The sequence below is a fragment of the Saccopteryx leptura genome, chromosome 2 (genome assembly GCF_036850995.1).
Source record: "Saccopteryx leptura isolate mSacLep1 chromosome 2, mSacLep1_pri_phased_curated, whole genome shotgun sequence".
Lineage (NCBI taxonomy): Eukaryota > Metazoa > Chordata > Mammalia > Chiroptera > Emballonuridae > Saccopteryx > Saccopteryx leptura.
Genome location: NC_089504.1, coordinates 93,891,754 through 93,910,439, shown reverse-complemented (window position 1 = coordinate 93,910,439; position 18,686 = coordinate 93,891,754). Strand labels below are relative to the sequence as shown.

Here is an 18,686-nt window from a genome sequence, read left to right as displayed (position 1 = left end):
GGTTGCCAGCTTGAGCACGAGGAAGCTGCCTTGAGGGTGGGATCGTCAACATGATTCCAAGGTCGCTGGCTAAGGTGAGGGATCACTGACCTGGCTTGAGCTCCTCCCTCCTCTGTCAAGGCACCTGTGAGAAGCAATATATGAATAACTAAAATGAGAAGCAACTATGAGTTGATGCTTCTCATCTTTCTCCTTCCTCTCTCACTTTCCATCTCGCTCTCTCTCAAAAAAAAACACACATATATATGAGTATACACACACACACACACACACACACACACACACACACACACACACACACACATACACATAGCACCTCAAAAGTTTGCAGACAGTAATAACAGTTTTATCATTATAATGTATTTAGTCCCTTGCCAAGACCAAGGTTTATTACTTGTGTTTTCATCTGTGTCTTCTTCTCCCTAGTCCTCTCTGAGGCTGAGTTTAGCTCCCTGAAAGCAGGCCTCTGGTTTCGGTGCGTGTTTCATGCCCTTGGTGTGGGGCCAGTACGGACATTAGCGCAGCCCTCAGAGCCTGTGTAGTCATGAAGACTTTTGCCCAAAGAAAGTCAGATGAGTAAAATAGCTAAAAAAAGGAGGTGCCCTGTTGAAAGTTCCCTCCACCCGCAGCACTCTGGGGTCTCCCCTGGGCAGCCTTCTCTTCTGGATTTCTTAGAGCTCAATTTGAAAACCACTGACTTAAAGCCAGTTGAAGACCTTTACAAAAAATGGTTTATAAGAGTGTCTGTAAGCCTTGGGTGAGGAATGGCACTTCAGGTGCTATGTGTGGGGAAGCACATTCCAGAACCACTTAGAAATTTAGCTCGTATTTAACATATATGATACTCCAAAGAGCTCAAAGGGTAACTGGTATTTCTCAAAGCATCTAAGTCACCCAAGAGCCAGCTTGGAATAATCATTCTTGACTTTCCCCATTCTCAGCACCCACAGAATGGTGACCTCCTAGTGGGTGACAAGTGCAGTTCTTAGTTGTAGACCAGCCGAGAGCCCACCCTTTTCTCCTCCCACTGAAATAAACACATCCAAAATGCAAATTAGGCCCTGGCTGGTTGGCTCAGTGGCAGAGCATCGGCCTGGTGTGTGGAAGTCCCGGGTTCGATTCCCGGCCAGGGCACATAGGAGAAGCGCCCATCTGCTTCTCCACGCCTCCCCCTTTCCTTCCTCTCTGTCTCTCTCTCTTTCCCTCCCGCAGCCAAGGCTCCATTGGAGCAAAGATGGCCAGGGCACTGGGGATGGCTCCATGGCCTCTGCCTCAGGCGCTAGAGTGGCTCTGGTCGCAACAGAGCGACGCCCCAGAGGGGCAGAGCATTGCCCCCTGGTGGGCATGCCGGGTGGATCCCGGTCGCGCGCATGCGGGAGTCTGTCTGACTGCCTCCCCGTTTCCAGCTTCAGAAAAATACAAAAAAAAAAAAAAAAAGAAAAGAAACAAAATGCAAATTATCCTGGAATGGACTCAGTTGAATTAGCCAGTATGTTGCTGTAACAAACAGCCCCCATGTCTCATCTTGGTGGTTTAACAAACCATATATTCTGCTCACACCACAAGTGCAGACTGACCCCAGTTAATGCTGTGTGTGTTCTGCTCAGTGTAGCTGCTCAGGGATGCAGATGATGGGACCCCTGCCTCAAAGGGGGCTTCCGTACTCATCTAGGCTGGAAGAGGGCAGGTGGGGAATTGTGCTGTGACTCTGCAAGCTTTGGCCCTGAAGTGAAATGTCAATTCTTCTTATATTTAATTTGCCAGGACAAGTCACATGTCCAGAGAAAGTTCAAATAGAATGTCTGTGAATGGCCCTAAATACACTCATTTATGAACAGGTCAATTCTTCTCAAACTTTGTTGCTTTCACTGGTGGCCTAAACAAATGATATTTGAAACACCCCCAAACCCATCTCCAGGAAGAGATCTGAGAACTCAGGGAATTTCTCCCAGGCTCCTTGGGGAAGTGAGCAACACCTCCTTCCCATTCCTCTAGAAGCCTGGTGTTTTTGCTCATTCATCTCTTTGCCAATTTAAGGAATGGCCAACTTTTAAACATTGAGCCAAGTGTGAGTAGGCAGAAGATCTGAACCCTATTTTGAGAGATTCTATTTCTGTGAGTGAGCCAGAAGAATTCTGATTTATGATGATCTCAAATTAATTTATATTCTCACAAATATATTTGTAGATAATGCCAGTAGAAGCTTCAAGCAAAATCTGGTTTAATTTGTGTTCAAGTCTTGATGCAATCTTTGCAGCTCTCTACTGCCTTCTCTATGGTCAGCAATAATCTTATTTTGATATTGAAATGTTAGTGGGAAACGGCACCAGGTGTTAGTCTGGTGGGGTCAGACCAGACCTCAGTTCAGCAACTTTGGCACTTGAGTTCTAGCTAAGAGTGAATTCAGAGCCAACACTCAAACTATAAAAGAAAGCTTATTTAGAAAGTGACAGAGACAGAAAAAGTGAGCTGTAGAAGAAATGGGCTCAGGAAACAAGTTACAGAGGCAAAAGAAAGGTCCTTGAAGCTTAGGAGAGAGGCAAGGAAAATGCGCCTGGGGGGAGGGGAGGAGGAAGGGAGGGGGAGGGGAGGGGAAGGCTCCGTGTGCTGGGTGTGCTCCATAGAAAGTAGCACTGGGTCTTCTGTCTTGAGAGTATTTATCTTCAGGCCTCATGAGAGGATCCCAATAGAATATTATCAGTTTTCCAGGTGTGTCCTTTCAGGGTTGTGGTCTTCCTTGATTGGTCAGTGCAAGGGCAGTGGGTGATTAGTCATTGCACCTGGTCCTGAGGTCAACTGTGATGGCATTGCTTGTCTGGTTTTGCTGCTTTTCTGGGCCTGAAGCTGAAACACAACTGAGGCCTCGATGTTATTTATCCCTAGAGGTTAAAGCTTAAGGGAGTGGTCCTATGAGGGCCTGCATGGGAGTCCCATGAGGCCACTCTTCGGGCCCTTGTTTTTCCTCCAAGGGGATCTACAGCATGACTGGTGACATGCCAGGGGAGGAAAGGTCAGGGGGACTAAGCTGCACGACCAGTGATATGTAAGGTCAGGGTCTAAACTGCGTGACCAGTGGTGTGCTAGGGGAGGAAAGGTCACCCTAGCGGGGAGCTCCTTGTTTTCCTAGTTTTGCTTGTTGCTAAGTACCTTTCTACCCTGGTGACCTTCTGTACCTGGCCCATCATCTGTCTTAACTGCCTGCCACAGAAGTGATCAGGAGATGCCACTCCAAAATATGCTGCTTTGGCATAAACATGATTTTGAGCTGAAGGCAGTTGAGAATCAACAGATGTAGGAATTCTCTGTCCCCCCTTGGTGTCTAAAAGCACACCATGTATTGCTCTCTGTGGAGGTGTCCCCCTCTCCTGTACCAGGAATAGGAAAGCAGTTCTTACCAACATTGGTGAAGAGTCTGCATAAGGAGACCTTACTAAAATAATGCTTATCTTCCATTGGTTTCCCTCTTACATTTCCTTGTCCCTTTCCCATCACTTATTTGTTTCTCAAAACCTAAACCCTATTCTTTGTTAAAATGGTATATAAGCCCAGAGTCTAACAGCTTGAGTTTCACTTCTCTGTGAACTTCTGGGTGTGTAAAATATTCACTACAATTTGTATATATATATATTTTGCTGTTAATCTGTCTATTGTCAGTTAAATTCTCAGGCCCCCAGTCACTGAACCTGAGAGGGTAGAGGACACCTCCTTGACAATGGATATTTATGAATTATGACGTGGATCTGATACTGTCTGTAAGGTCAAGTGCAGGCAGATGAATCACATCATGGCTGAGCTGTTGTTCTCTGTCTCCTCCCTGTGCCACATACTCCAAACATCTTTATACCAGTATTATTTATTTAAAGTGGGAATTGAAGAGGTGATGTTTCGAAAAAATGGGAAGAAGGGAGGCTTAGAGGAAGTGCAGAGAAGGAAAGGATTCCTGCTTTGCCTTTTTGATGGATGGTATTGGGGGGTGCTGGTGGGTGAATGACTGTTTGGGCACCAGATGGAGGTGTCAGTTTCTCAAATGACCCCTCTTGCCCCAGTCACAGCCCAGCTTTCCCCACAGGGCTGTACCCTGGCGATGGCCCCATTTACTACAATAAGCAACTGCCACTGGGTGTGTTGGACAAGTCATTCCCCTTAGGAAAGCAGAGCTCACCAATTATGATGCCGATTTATCAGTGAGCAAAAGAAAGGGCTTTGCAGTTAAAGGAAGATGGTTAATGTTCTCTGGTTTTAAGCTGTTCGTGATTTAGTTGAAGCCAACTGATGGCCTGGTTTTGTTTTTGTCTGGAGGCAAAGCAGAGAAATGATCTGTTCACCACTACTGAGGGGGACATGTGCCTCGCAGCATCACAAGGGGATTTGATTGGAGGAAGATGAAACAGGATCACGTTGAGGCCAAGATGCCAGTCTCTGAATAATCTTTCCCCTTTCTGTGTTCTCCTTCCCAGTTCTGACCTTGCTTTTAACTTGGAAGGCTACATCTTTGTATTCCTGAATGATGTCTTCACAGCAGCGAATGGAGTTTACACCAAACAGAAAATGGACCCAAAGGTACCATACTTCACCCCTGTCTTTCAGGCGTCATTGTAAAGCCATTAGCCGTGGCCACCATCACAGCTGCTTGGCCCATGCAGGTTCTAATTTGATTTGAACAGACGGTAATGAAACAATGGAGCCAAGAACTGGTGGGCCATTAGCTTCAATCCTAGCTTGTACCCAGCGGGCATGAAATACGCACAGTGGGAAAACACTTCCCTTTCCATTCAGGGCTCCCAAAGCCACTGACTTATCTGAGTTTCCTAGAATCAGAGGTTTCTAGCTCACCAGCCTTATTCACCTCTGTTCCCCATCTCCTTCTCTCTGCACAAACTCTGCACTAACTGGCTTCTCCTCTCCTCCACGTGGCCTTTCTCTGTTCTCCTCTGCCCCATTTTATAGTGTATAAATCAAAACCTTTAATCCAATATACAAACAAGGAAGTCTTTGATACAAAGTCACTTATCTGAGGCATAAATGGGATTCCTCATGAGAGTGCAACACCCCACATCATGCAACAGTCAACAGTGTGGGGAAAAGCTTAGTCTTAAAACTAAGCCTTAGGCTATAATGACAAAACTAAGCCTTAGGCTATAATGACAAAACTAAGCCTTAGGCTATAACAACCCTGCCTGCTTTCAGCCTACCCCCACACCCAATGCAAACTATAAGCAAGCAAACATATATATCATATTTACAAACTTATTTGACCAACAGTCATCTGGCCTCCTGTTGGTCAAATAAGTTTGTAAATGTGATATATATGTTTGCTCGCTTGTGACTTATATTGGGTGTGGGGGACAGGCTATAAGCAGGCCAGGTCGTTGTAGCCTGGGGTTTGGTTTTGGGACTAAGCTTTTCCCCATACCCTTGAATGATTGTATTATCTGGGTGGTGCCCTCTCATGAGGAATCCAATTATGCCTTGGATGGGTGACTTTGTATCGGAGACTTCCTTGTTTGTATATTGGATTAAGGGATTTTGGTTTTCTACACTATAAAGTGGGACAGACCAGGAGCTTGGACACACAGTTCCTGCTATCACAATTGCAGGGGCTTCCCTGATCCCTTGCCCTTCATGGGAAGAGCTGGTTTTCTGCTTTTCCCTTGTCTTCTTTTGTGGTTTGCCTGTCTTGGTGAGACACCAATAAATAGGATGGCCCCCCGTCCTCTGACTCCGCCATTTCTTTATCGTCTGCCCGAATCCAATGGGAACCTGCATGTGAATGGCCATGATGGCGGCTCCTGGCCTTACACCTCCAAATCACATGGAAAAATAAGATGAATTTGTAAAGTTGGCATGTAAATGAATTTATATAATGTCACTAATTTTCTTTTCAGTGATCTTGTCTGTTTAGTTTCTTGTTACTCCTTGTCTCATCAAAGTTTTGATTGAAGATTTGATAGCATGGAAGATGCTCCTATTTTTGATGCAAAATCAGAATATATAAAGGGATTATTTTGAAGGGCAAATTAAAATTAAAAGAAGATGTGTGTGTGTGTGTGTTTACAGCATTGTCAGTGACCAGAGAGACCCCTGAGAGCAACTCCAGGTTGAGAGGCTGGAAATGAGGGTTACAGTGAAAAGTTTTGCGGTAGAGTGGCGGTCGTTGTGACTTTGAACCTTAACTTCTTCAAACTTCAGTTTGGTCATCTGTGGGATGAGATGATTGGAGGATAATTTGAAAGGTCCTGCCTGGCAGTAACTGCCTGTCACAGTCAATAGGGGCTGCTGGCAGATGATCCTTTCTTGGAGTGCTGCCTCCGCTGGAGGCCCCACCCTCACCCTGCCCCAGCCTCCCCAGCCGCCCCAGCCGCCCCAAGCTTCCAGGAGGAGCCAGACGTGCATTTCTTTGTTCCAAGTTCTTTGTCGGGAAGTGAGGGGTTTGCCCTGACTGCTGGCTGATGTCTGTGAGCTGGGTTTTTTTTTTTGTTTGTTTTTTTTACAGAGACAGAGAGAGAGTCAGAGAGAGGGATAGACAGGGACAGATAGACAGGAATGGAGAGAGATGAGAAGCATCAATTATCAGTTTTTCGTTGCGACACCTTAGTTGTTTACTGATTGCTTTCTCATATGTGCCTTGACTGTGGGCCTTCAGCAGGCCAAGTAACCCCTTGCTCGAGCCAGCGACCTTGGGTCCAAGCTGGTGAGCTTTTGCTCAAACCAGATGAGCCCACACTCAAGCTGGCGACCTTGGGGTCTCGAACCTGGGTCCCTCCGCATCCCAGTCCGACGCTCTATCCACTGCGCCACCGCCTGGTCAGGCCTGTGAGCTGGTTTTTAACAGCATTGTTTCTCTCTCTGCACAGACATTTGTTTTTCAATTAATGGCTGTTTCACGAAAACAGTTTTGTTGCCTTTTGAGAATCACAGTATGTCACCCTTTATGGAAAGGGGTGGAGAAGTGGTATAGCCACTTTAATGAAAAGTAGCTTTATGGAAGACTGAAAAATGAGATACCGGGTGTTTTAAACCTGCTGTCCTTTCATAGAAAGAGCAGATATTTTTAAAGAGTTCTGTTTACATTAATGGAAAGCCAGAAGCCACGGCCAGGGCCACTATCACAGCCGCCCGGCTCACGCAGGTTCGCATTGGATTCGGACAGTCGGTAAAGAAACAACGGAGCCAAAAGCAGATGGGCTGTCATCTTTAATCCTAGCTTGCACCCGGCAGGCAAGTAAAAAATACACACTGGGCTCCAAAACCCAATCACATTCAGTGCACACAAAGCTACTGATTTATCCGAGTTTCTTAGAATCAAAGGTTTCTAGCTCACCAGCCTTATTCTCCTCAGTTCCCCATCTCCTTCCTTATCCCAGATACAAACTCTGTACAAACTGGCATCTCACCCAGCACTCTGCCATCTTGGCTGCTTTTCCTGGCCTCCTCCACATGGCCTCCTTCCGCTGCTGGCTCTACTCTCTCTGCTCTCTCATGCTAACCTCAGGAACCAAGAGCCAAGTCCCATTCTGCCCCCATTGTATAGTGTAGCTTCACAACCTTTAATCCAATATACAAAATAGGGAAGTCTCTAATACAAAGTCACTTCTCTGAGGCATGATTGGATTGTACCGCCCCACATCAAAAAGGGTGGGAAAGGCTTAATCCCAAAACCAAGCCCCAGGCTGCAACAATCCTGCCTGCCCCCAACACACATTAATATCACCTGGGTGACAGCCTCCTTGTGTCATCTTTAACAAAGTGAGCATAATACATTTTATCTGCCCAACAATTAACATTTTAGTGTTCTTTATTTTGTTCCAGAGTTCCTATTTTGAATAGCATGCTTAAAAAAAAATTAGAATGTCAGAGAAGGGTGAAACTCGGAAGCCACCCATCTCCATCTATTTTATCTGGCATTTTTGTGTAAAACAAACGTTTGTCCTGGGATTACAGTATACTTTAGGTACTTCATGAGCAAAGTGGACTACATGGTATGAAAGGAAGAATTTTACATCAGAAACCTGCTGAAAGTATTGCAGTACAGAGTTGGCCAGGATGCGTATTCTAACTCTGCTTAAGTACACGGTTGTGTAAATGGAAGGTTGATGCTTTGCGTTTCTCAAATCAAGAGGCATTTCTTTGTTTTCGCAGGAGCTGGGGAAATACGGAGTGCTTTTTTACAACGCCTGCTTCATGATCATCCCGACCCTCCTCCTCAGCGTCTCCACAGGAGACCTGCAGCAGGTGAGCCAGTGGTGGTGGGAGCGGAGCGTTCTTCCTCTGCAGTCTTCCACATTGTAATGTTTCACCTTTGGCACTCACTGCAGTGGAAGGTGTAAGGGTGACTAGGGTTCCGTGAAAGAAGATGTTCGGTAGCCCCAGTAATGACGCTGGCACTATTCTTCTGTTGGCTTTTACCTTCCCATGCCTGGGAAGTGGTAGGAAGTGGTCATAAGAACTCTGCATGGAAGCTTTTTGGAAACAGCCATAAAAATCTGGGAAAGCTATAACTTAGAAAGGGAGTTTGACATTAAAAAATGGGTCCATTTGCCTGACCAGGCGGTGGCGCAGTGGATAGAGCGTCGGACTGGGATGCTGAGGACCCAGGTTCGAGACCCCGAGGTTGCCAGCTTGAGCGCAGCTCATCTGGTTTGAGCAAAAGCTAACCAGCTTGGACCAACAGTCGCTAGCTCAAGCAATGGGTTACTCGGTCTGCTGAAGGCCCGCAGTCAAGGCACATATGAGAAAGCAATCAATGAACAACTAAGGTGTCGCAATGCGCAACGAAAAACTAATGATTGATGCTTCTCATCTCTCTGTTCCTGTCTGTCTCTGTCTATCCCTTACTCTGACTCTCTCTCTGTCTCTGTAAATAAAATAAAATAAAATAAAATAAAAAGAAAAAATGGGTCCATTTATTTATTACCTTGATTATGGGCATTTAAAACATATGCGGGAAAAATAAATAATGAACTCGTGTGCCTGCCCCGCTTCCGCACTTACTGGTATGTGGCCATTCATATTTTACCCCTCCCTCTGCTGTCCCTGCTGATCCTGGGGCACTTTAAAGCAAGTTCCAGATGCCATGCCATTTTGTCTCTGACTTCCAGGATCTGTGTTTGACTTTTGAGAAGGGATATTTTTAGTACCCAGCCTGCTCCCTTACGTGCTGCACACCAGTGAGGGACAAATGAAGTGGTGTATTAGTAGGAATACAGGAGGCCCAGCTGCAGAGGGGGGAGGCCAGTCTGCTAAGGGGGTGAGTGTGCACCCACAGCAGCAGCACCATGGCCACTGTGCTGAGCCAGCCCTCCTAGCCCTGCCTCTTCAGGAAGGTGGCAGCCACACCACTTCTAGGAATGTTGCCTGGATCTTACTGAGATATTAAGGTCCTGTGGAAAACTAGGGCACTGGGCCCCAGCCCACAGAACCAAACCCCTACTTGTCCGGCATTAACCCTCTCACTGCTGGGCTGCTGGACCGTGGGTGGGGGTCAGAGAGGCCCTGCCCAGCAGCCGGTCCCCTCCCATGGGACAGCGTTTCTGTGTTTAACAGTCAGCATGGTTGTGGTGCACACAGCTTGAGGGGCAGTCCCGCTTGTAGCCCTTTTAAGGGGTTGAAGCCTGTGGGCTTCTGGGGACACCTAGGGGAACCTCAGGGCTGATTGTTCTTTCTTGAAGCTCCTTTCTGACTTGTACAGGTCCTCTCCAAAAACCAGGAAGAGCAGAAGGTCTGAGCAGCGGCACTTTGGGGATAAACCACCCATAAACATCAGTTTTGATAAAGGGCTCTCATTGTGTGAGCCGGAGCCTCACTGTTCATTCAGTGTGTTGGGAGGTAGACAGAGCGCCCCACCCCTCTCTAGTAATAACAACAGCACAGGGTATCTGAAAACACAATACCTTTCAGCCATTATCCATTGATTTTAAACCATTCAGTGTAGGTGACATTACATAAAGTAAAATTATGAACCCTCAATGGAGTAGCACTAGCAGCTTGTCTCATTTCATTATCATAGGAATAAATTTTTCTTTTTTTGTGTATGTGTATTTTTTCTGAAGTTAGAAGCGGGGAGGCAGTTAGATTCCCGCATGTGCCCGACTGGCACCCGGCATGCCCACCAGGGGATGATGCTCTGTCCACCTGGGGTGTTGCTCCGTTGTGGCCGGAGCCATTTTAGCGCCTGAGGTAGAGGCCATGGAGCCATCCCCAATGGAGTCTTGCTGCGGGAGGGGAAGAGAGAGGTAGAGAGGAAGGAGAGGTGGATGGGTGGAGAAACAGATGGGCGCTTCTCCTGTGTACCCTGACTGGGAATCGAACCCAGGACTTCCGCATGCTGGGCTGCCACTCTACTGCTGAGCCAACCGGCCAGGGCATAAATTTTTCTTTTTTTAAAAAAGTTTATTTATTTGAGAGAGAGAGAAAGAGAAACATCGATTTGTTTTTCCACCTATTATTTATGCATTCATTAGTTGACTTCTTTTTGTGCACTGACTGGGGATTGAACCATCAATCTTGGCATGTCAGGAGGATGCTCTCACTAACTGAATTATCTAGCCAGGGCTGTTTTTCTTTTGAAGTCACTAGAGTTCATATATTCTGAAATTCTGGTGTTTTAGAGCTGTTTCAAATATATATATTTGTTTGTAGAAATTCCTAGAAACTTTTTGAACACCTGATTGGAACTATTGATAAAAGCATATTTCACCATAGGAGCAATGTTTTGGATGGCTTGGTGAGCAGACACTGAATTTTAGGCGCCTTATGAGCAACATAGACGAAATAGAATGTGGGTATTAAAGGTGGTTATTTTCTCTTGTTAATCTGTCTCATGTCTATTTGATTATTAGGCCAGCCAAAAGGACCTTGAAGGTAGAGGAAAGTTTGTTCCTCCTCCACAGCAGAATCAGGACAGACTTCTAGTTGGTCACTTTTAACCATAGCTGCCTCCATGCCAGATTGTAAACAAGAGACAGTAAAAAAGCAAATTTCTATATATAGGTGTGTTAGTCTGTTATAAAATAGCATTTTACATGCCAAGTTTGGTTTGATTGTACAGAAAGTTGATTGATGAGTTAGACTAAATGTTAACTTCTCTTGTTAGAGGAAGGAGCACTTTGATGAGTCAGTTTTTTTAATTGACTGGAGAGGGTCAGAGATTGTGTCAGAACTTGGGGTGAGTCACCACACTGGGGGTTCACTCACGGACCTTGGACTTACACAGTCAATAGGTCTGCGCATAACACCTTGATTCTAACTCTGATTAACAAAGTCAGCAATTTTAACAAATTAGACCTCTGCTAAACACTGAGTGGGTGAACTTCCTTTAGTCATTTAAATTGTTGAATTACTGAATCAGAGTACATTTTTTATTTTAAAATATTTATTTAAAATGTTTTAAATATTTCAATTACAGTGGACATGCAATATTGTATTAGTTTCAGGTGTGCAATATAGTGATTAGATGTTTATATAACTGAAGAAATGATCACACCCCAAGTCTAGTATCCATCTACCCAACACCATGCATAGTTATTACAATATTATTGACTAAATTTCCTAGGCTGTACTTTATTATAACTGGCAGTTTACACAGTAATATACAACATTTAGTGTATTACAGTTGATAATAGGGACAAATGTAACTTTATTCTGATTGAAAAATCCGTAAATGCAAAATGAAAAAGGTTTACATGCTAATGTAATTTATAACAATAATAAGTCTAAGGGAAGAAGTACTTCATTGTTATTCATCTTGAGTTATTTTCTATGTTTTAAAATAAATGTCATGTTACTTTATTTTTTAAAATAGTACCTGCACAGCCTCATCATTATTAGAGAAACCAAATAAAATTAAAATCTCTCAAACTTTAGGTTGGCAAAGAATCCAAGTGTTTTTATGAAAATGACTCCATCACCCTTTATGGTTTATAGGTGGTATCAAGAATATATAACTTTTATTTACTGTTTACATAAGTACTTGGAGTTCTTTGAGTAAACAAATGTTTTCTATTTTTGGCTAAGTTTGGGGTGTATAGTTTCCTCCTGTTGCCAATTTTCTTTGACTTTCAGACACAGTGTTTTCCGTAGTTTGGTTTGGTTTTGGTGTTTGGCCCTGGCATCAGCTCTTGAATGGTTTCTGCCCCTTTGATTGGCTTGGAGCTTGCCAGGATTACAGATTTATCTTTATATTTTTTTGTTTCACAAATAAGCATTTTTAAAAAAATGTGTTTAGATGGCAACTTTCAAAACTATGCAGAAGGAGAGAGAGAGAGTAGTGTAACAAACCCCTGTACCACCACCAGTTCTCGCAGTTATTAACGTTCCATGTGCATCTTTTTAACAAGAGAACTGGGCACAGCTTCACTAATGAAACAGTCACAGTAAAGAATAACAAGGTTGTAGCAATCTGACAAGAGAATTCCATTTCAAATGATTTAAAAATTTTGAATTACAAACTTAAGAAAGATTTAAATAATTTTAAACATATATAAAGCCATTAAAACTTGGCCAATAAAGTATTGTAAAACAGAAGGTGAGTAGAACTTATATTTAATTATGTTGTTCAATATTTATGTATAGTCTTTTTATTTTTTATTTATTTATTTTTATTTATTTTATTTATTCATTTTAGAGGAGAGAGAGAGAGAGAGAGAGAGAGAGAGAAGGTGGGGAGGAGCAGGAAGCTTCAACTCCCATATGTGTCTTGACAGGGCGAGCCCAGGGTTTGAACTGGTGACCTCAGCATTTCCAGGTTGACGCTTTATCCACTGCGCCACCACAGGTCAGGCCTATGTATAGTCTTGAGTCAACTTAAAAATTGTTTTTGGAGGCAGATAGGACAAATCATGAATACAGTACTCTTTTTTATTGTCACCTGTCATTGCAAGAGGGTTAACATTATTTTCTCAGCTAGGGACTAAGAGAAGAAACTGAGTCTTAAACTTTTGTCTTCCAATGCCTTCACTGAGTTACTTTATTGCTTTGTAAATAGCAAATACTTGTTTATTTGTTCATGATACTTCCTAAGCATTGGTGAATTCTGGAAAACAGAATGCTTAGGAAGTTTATGAACTTAAAGTTTTCTTAAGTTTATAATTAATAGTGCCAACATTATTAGTTTTATGATAAACTTTATTCTAAGGTCATTTTACAGGAAGTAAACCTCACCTGATTTTGTGACTACAGTTTTATAAAGATTTAATGATAGCCACAGCAATGTTAGCTACCATTTTGTTCTTGCCACCTATAGGGTTCTAAACAATTTCATTCAATCCTCACATCGGTTTTTTGAGGGAGTTAAAAAAATAATTCTTATTTTATAAAATGAACCTGAAGTTTAGGGAAGAAAAGTGATTTGCCTAAGGTCACATAACTGGTACTACCTAGGATTTTTAAAATAATATATATTCAATATATATTTTTTTGTATTTTTCTGAAGCTGGAAACGGGAGGCAGTCAGACAGACTCCCACATGCGCCCGACCGGGATCCACCCGGCATGCCCACCAGGGGGCGATGCTCTGCCCATCCGGGCGTCGCTCTGCTGCGACCAGAGCCACTCTACCGCCTGGGGCAGAGGCCAAGGACCCATCCCCAGCGCCCGGGCCATCTTTGCTCCAATGGAGCCTCGGCTGCAGGAGGGGAAGAGAGAGACAGAGAGAAAGGAGAGGGGGAGGGGTGGAGAAGCAGATGGGTGCTTCTCCTATGTGCCCTGGCCGGGAATCGAACCCGGGACTCCTGCACGCCAGGCCGACACTCTACCACTGAGCCAACTGGCCAGGGCCAAATAATATTTTCTGTTTAAGAAATTGGTACCTGTACTAAATAAATGTACTAAATTAATAAATTATTATTCATCTAATCACTAGTTTTCTTTCTTTTTGATAATAGGCTACTGAATTCAACCAATGGAAGAATGTTCTATTTATCATACAGTTTCTTCTTTCCTGTTTTTTGGGGTAAGGAACCATAGATAAATATAAGCTTTGGTCTATGGAATCTCTTCACAAGTCAAATGAAAATATACGTTGTTTGTTCTTTCAAAATCCCTTCATTTGTGCTTCTCCACTTTTCTCTGGAAAGGACCCCTATAGCAGTGGTGGACTGGGACCCATGTTACACGTCACATTCTACTCCAAATGTGATGTTGCCTATTGATTTCTGAATGTTTGTTTCAAATGAAGTTAGCTGACATGTCAAGTTCAGTACTGTGTTTGTCTTTGTCACAATGTCCCAAGTTTTCCAAGCTCCCACCTCTCATAAATATGTGGATATAACAACCATTTTCTGTAGTGCTGTACCTGCTATATTCAGGGAGGTTTCTGAGAGATGTTGAGGCCATTATATTGTCCAATACTTTCAGGCTTTTGTTCTTAAATTTTTCCTTAGGTCTATCTTCCTATCAGAAACCGTACAACTTTGTCTTTTTATTTTATGTTTTCCCAAACTTGAGTGAATAGATAATACATGTAACTAGCAAATAATCCAAAAGCTGCAAAAGTGCACAGCGAACGTAAGGCACCCTCCCTCCCTCATTCTCATTCATTCAGCACTTTCCCTTCTTCCCTGCCCTATAGCGCTGCAGCTGTCCTCTCCAGAGGCAATCACTGTCTGAAGTCTTTGGAGTATCTTTTCTGGGCTGGGCTCCATGATCCCCCACGAAAGGGTCTTTGAATGACTGTCTCAGGGAATGACTTATCAAAAGGCTTTTCCTGGCCCTGGCTGGTTGGCTCAGTGGTAGAGCATCGGCCTGGCGTGCAGAAGTCACAGGTTCGATTCCCGGCCAGGGCACACAGGAGAAGCGCCCATCTGCTCCACCCCTCCCCCTCTCCTTCCTCTCTGACTCTCTCTTCTCCTCCCGCAGCCGAGGCTCCATTGGAGCAAAGATGGCCTGGGCGCTGGGGATGGCTCCTTGGTCTCTGCCACAGGCGCTAGAGTGGCTCTGGTCGCGGCAGAGTGACGCCCCGGAGGGGCAGAGCGTCGCCCCCTGGTGGGCGTGCCGGGTGGATCCCAGTCAGGCGCATGTGGGAGTCTGTCTGACTGTCTCTCCCTGTTTCTAGCTTCAGAAAAATACAAAAAAAAAAAAAAAAAAGGCTTTTCCTGTGAAGAAAGATGAATCCCCCCCTACTTTTTTAAATCATGAATACTACAATTTTAATTATGTATAAATAAATTATGACAACTCATGATCTCTTTGATTAACACTCAATTCTCAAACGGGGTTTTAATTATATAATGTACTCATATACAGTAAAAAATATTTCTGTTTATCCTTCAGTTCAGTAATTTCCCATTTAGCTGAGTTTGATTTAATGTTTCACCTGATGATAATGGAGTTTTTGATTTTTAACAATTTTATGTTTTATTTGTCAGAGTTTCACAGCTCTTTTTCAAAATTATCTTCTCATTTTTAACATTCTTTTGTTGGTGATCCTTGTGACTGTACCTTTTATTCTTTTAAATTTTACATGCCTAGCTATTCTATATTCTGTAGCTGATGATTCCAACATCTGCAGGGTTTTTTTTTGTTTGTTTGTTTTTTGTATTTTTCTGAAGCTAGAAACGGGGAGAGACAGTCAGACAGACTCCCGCATGCGCCTGACTGGGATCCACCCGGCACGCCCACCAGGGGGCGATGCTCTGCCCACCAGGGGGGATGCTCTGCCCCTCCAGGGCATTGCTCTGCTGCGACCAGAGCCACTCTAGCGCCTGGGGCAGAGGCCAAGGAGCCATCCCCAGTGCCCGGGCCATCTTTGCTCCAATGGAGCCTCGGCTGCGGGAGGGGAAGAAAGAGTCAGAGAGGAAGGAGAGGGGGAGGGGTGGAGAAGCAGATGGGCGCTTCTCCTGTGTGCCCTGGCCGGGAATCGAGCCCGGGACTTCTGCACGCCAGGCCGACACTCTACCACTGAGCCAACCGGCCAGGGCCCATCTGCAGTTTTTGAGAATCTAAACATGTACTTTTTTGGCTATCTGTGTAGTTTGTGACTGTCATTGTGGTTTGCTTTCTAGTGTATTTGGTGATTTGTGATTGTGAGCATGTTGTTTAATCTTAATCAGTCCCTGAAATTGGGAATTTGAGAAACTTTCCTATAGTTACAAATTGATTTTGCTCCAGCTGGTACCTAAGAATTGCCCCCAGTCTGGATCACATCAGGCCTTTCTGAGCGCCTGGGCTCAGTGGGCTCCATAGGTCCATCTTCCCCACCTGGAGTCTGGCCCAACCCTCAGTTTCCAGACAGAGCTGTTCTGCTCTGCCTCTTCCCCGAGGCAGCCCCGTCCTGCCCCATGCTGCTCTCACTCTTGCCTGGCCCTGTTCCTCAGCGCTCCGGACCCAGTGCCTTCTCTTCCAAAGGAGTGGTTTTGAATGACCTCTTGCACCTCTTTCAAGACCAACAGTCTCCAGATAATGTGTCTTTCCAGTCACTGGTCGTTCTGCACTGGGAGAGCACTGAGTACTCACAGTATTCAGGTGGCCGTTGTTGGAAGCTAAGTTTAGTAAGGTATTTGTAGTTTTCCCAGTTGCTGACTGAGAACATTTAATTTTGAAAAAAATCTACTAAGCAGTGTTGTAAGTTGCCCTTTGTCAAATCATCCTTCTTTCCTTTCCAATTAAAAGAAAAAAATCAACCCATATCACCCAAACTCAGACCAGCACCTTTCCCTGTCAGCCCGTTCACCTGTGAGCCGCAGAGCTGAGTTTCAAGTCTTTTCTCTTGTTATTATAAACCTGATGAGATACTGTTTTTGTATTTTACTGGTGCTTTACTGTTTAACCATTCCATGAAGGAAATCAGGAAGTAAGCCCTCTGTGGTGAGCTGTCCTCAGGAGTGACGTGGGCGGCAGTGCCTGGACATGCGCTGTCACTCTGGGACTTGCCTGTGAGGGTTCCATACATTTTGCCCATTTAATAATGTGCTTCTTAGAAAACAAATACTCTCTTGTTAAAAGTTTTTAATATATCAATATTATCAGTCATTACTTTCCAAATGAAAATATCCTAAAGGCATAGTAATCATAAATAAATGAATAAAAATGATGAAAATCACTAACATTTCAGATTTCACCCAACTTTGATGATAAAAATTGGGTAGGTCTCTGTTTTTTAAGTGAGTCCTTTGAGGACACTAAAATCATCACACCATTGCAACAGTTAAGTGCCCAAACTCTGGAATTCAATGGTCTGGGCTTTAATCCTGGCTTTGCCTTTATTTGCTCTGGGTCCTTGGATAAGTAACCTTGCTGAGCCTCAATTTCCTTACCTTTAAAATGGGGACTGTGAGCTAAAGTTTCTGGTTTATAAGGTGGTGTTCTGTGAATTGAATGAGTAAAGAGCACTTTGAACAACGCTAGACACATAGAAATGTCAGTACGCATTAAATGTGGTTGTTGTTAACACCTCTGTCTTGAGGTCAGCCTGCTCAGTTTGGTTGTCCTCTTTCTACCCCAGACAGATTTGGTCATTCTTCTAGCAATGGGTTCAAGAGTTTTATTCTGTTGTGTGTACTTTCCTTGCAGTGGTCAAGTTTTAATTCTGAAACTTCTCTAGAACAAAGCTTTAATTTTGGCATGGTGGATTTTCAAGAATCTTGCTTTCTGGCAGTTTCTTGCTCAGAGACCACCATGATGGCATCATTTACTTCTTTGTAGTAATGGAAACCACAGTGAACTTCTGAGAACGTTCTTGGTTTCCAGAGCAAGCGGCCCTGGGCTCAGGCTGTGCCTTCTCCCAGGTCCCTGCTCACTGCGTCTCTAAGCCCGACTCCAGAGGGCTCTGGCGCTCAGCTCCTCACAAACATTCTCTGCTTTCAGGTTTGCATTTCCACCTCATTTTTTCCAACCACCAAACCTCTCTTCCAAGTTGAAAATAAATTAAAAAAATTCTAACACTTTAAGAATGTAATTTAAAAGCCAATGGAATGGTGAGGAGGAGAGACGAGTTATGGTGAAAGACTCTGCTTTCAGGAATAATGTTTGTGATCAGATGTTTGTAAATAAAGCGTATGGAATTATGTCAGGAAGGGAGATTGGATCTTGAGAGCTAAGATAGTAAAATACAGATTGGAACTAAAGTTGACTGGCTGGATTTTAGTTCCGCGGGTCTTTTAAATCTGCTGACAAACGAAAGGATCTGGTTCATCGTACCAGCTGCCGGCACCAGCACCCAGGCCCGGAGGTCGTCCTCCTAATCTGTTTCTGCCCCAGTAATGGGCCCTTTAATCCCATTAAAGCAGTAATATATCCCTTAATAAAAACACAGAGCATCAAATTTCCCTAATTCCGGGATAAAAAATGTTCTATTCTTTGAACTTTCATCGATACTGCCAAGAGGTAGCAGACGAGAGAAAACAGGATTCTTGGGTTCTGGCACAGGAAGGACAGACCTGTAGAGATGGCAGAGATTCCCCTCAGTTCCCAGCAAACCGGTCCCAGTGTAGAATCAGTGCCCTTGGAAGATGGGCCACACCTATCCTGTGACTGCAGCATCTTTGCACATCTCACGAGGCCTAGGGTTGGTGTGAGCTCCTGTTGGAGATGAGCAAGATGAAGATTCTTGAAATTCTCTGAAACCTAGAATTATAAAAGAGTAATGTTCCGGGGTACCATTGTGCTTGATGCGAGGAGTGTTAAAGTGCCTTTTATGATTTGAACATTTGTTTTGAGTTTCTGTATAGGTTTGTGCATAGAATGGTAACCAG

At 44.0% G+C, this 18,686-nt stretch overlaps 1 protein-coding gene across 1 annotated transcript in view; it reads left to right on the top strand.

Annotated features, from left to right (window-relative positions):
- SLC35D2 (solute carrier family 35 member D2) overlaps positions 1 to 18,686 on the top strand; it is a 56,638-nt gene that overhangs the window by 30,815 nt on the left and 7,137 nt on the right. The window contains exons 7-9 of the mRNA XM_066368312.1: positions 4,458 to 4,560; positions 8,140 to 8,232; positions 13,881 to 13,948. Of these exons, the coding sequence (XP_066224409.1) occupies positions 4,458 to 4,560; positions 8,140 to 8,232; positions 13,881 to 13,948 (264 nt within the window). The remainder of the gene's footprint in view (positions 1 to 4,457; positions 4,561 to 8,139; positions 8,233 to 13,880; positions 13,949 to 18,686) is intronic.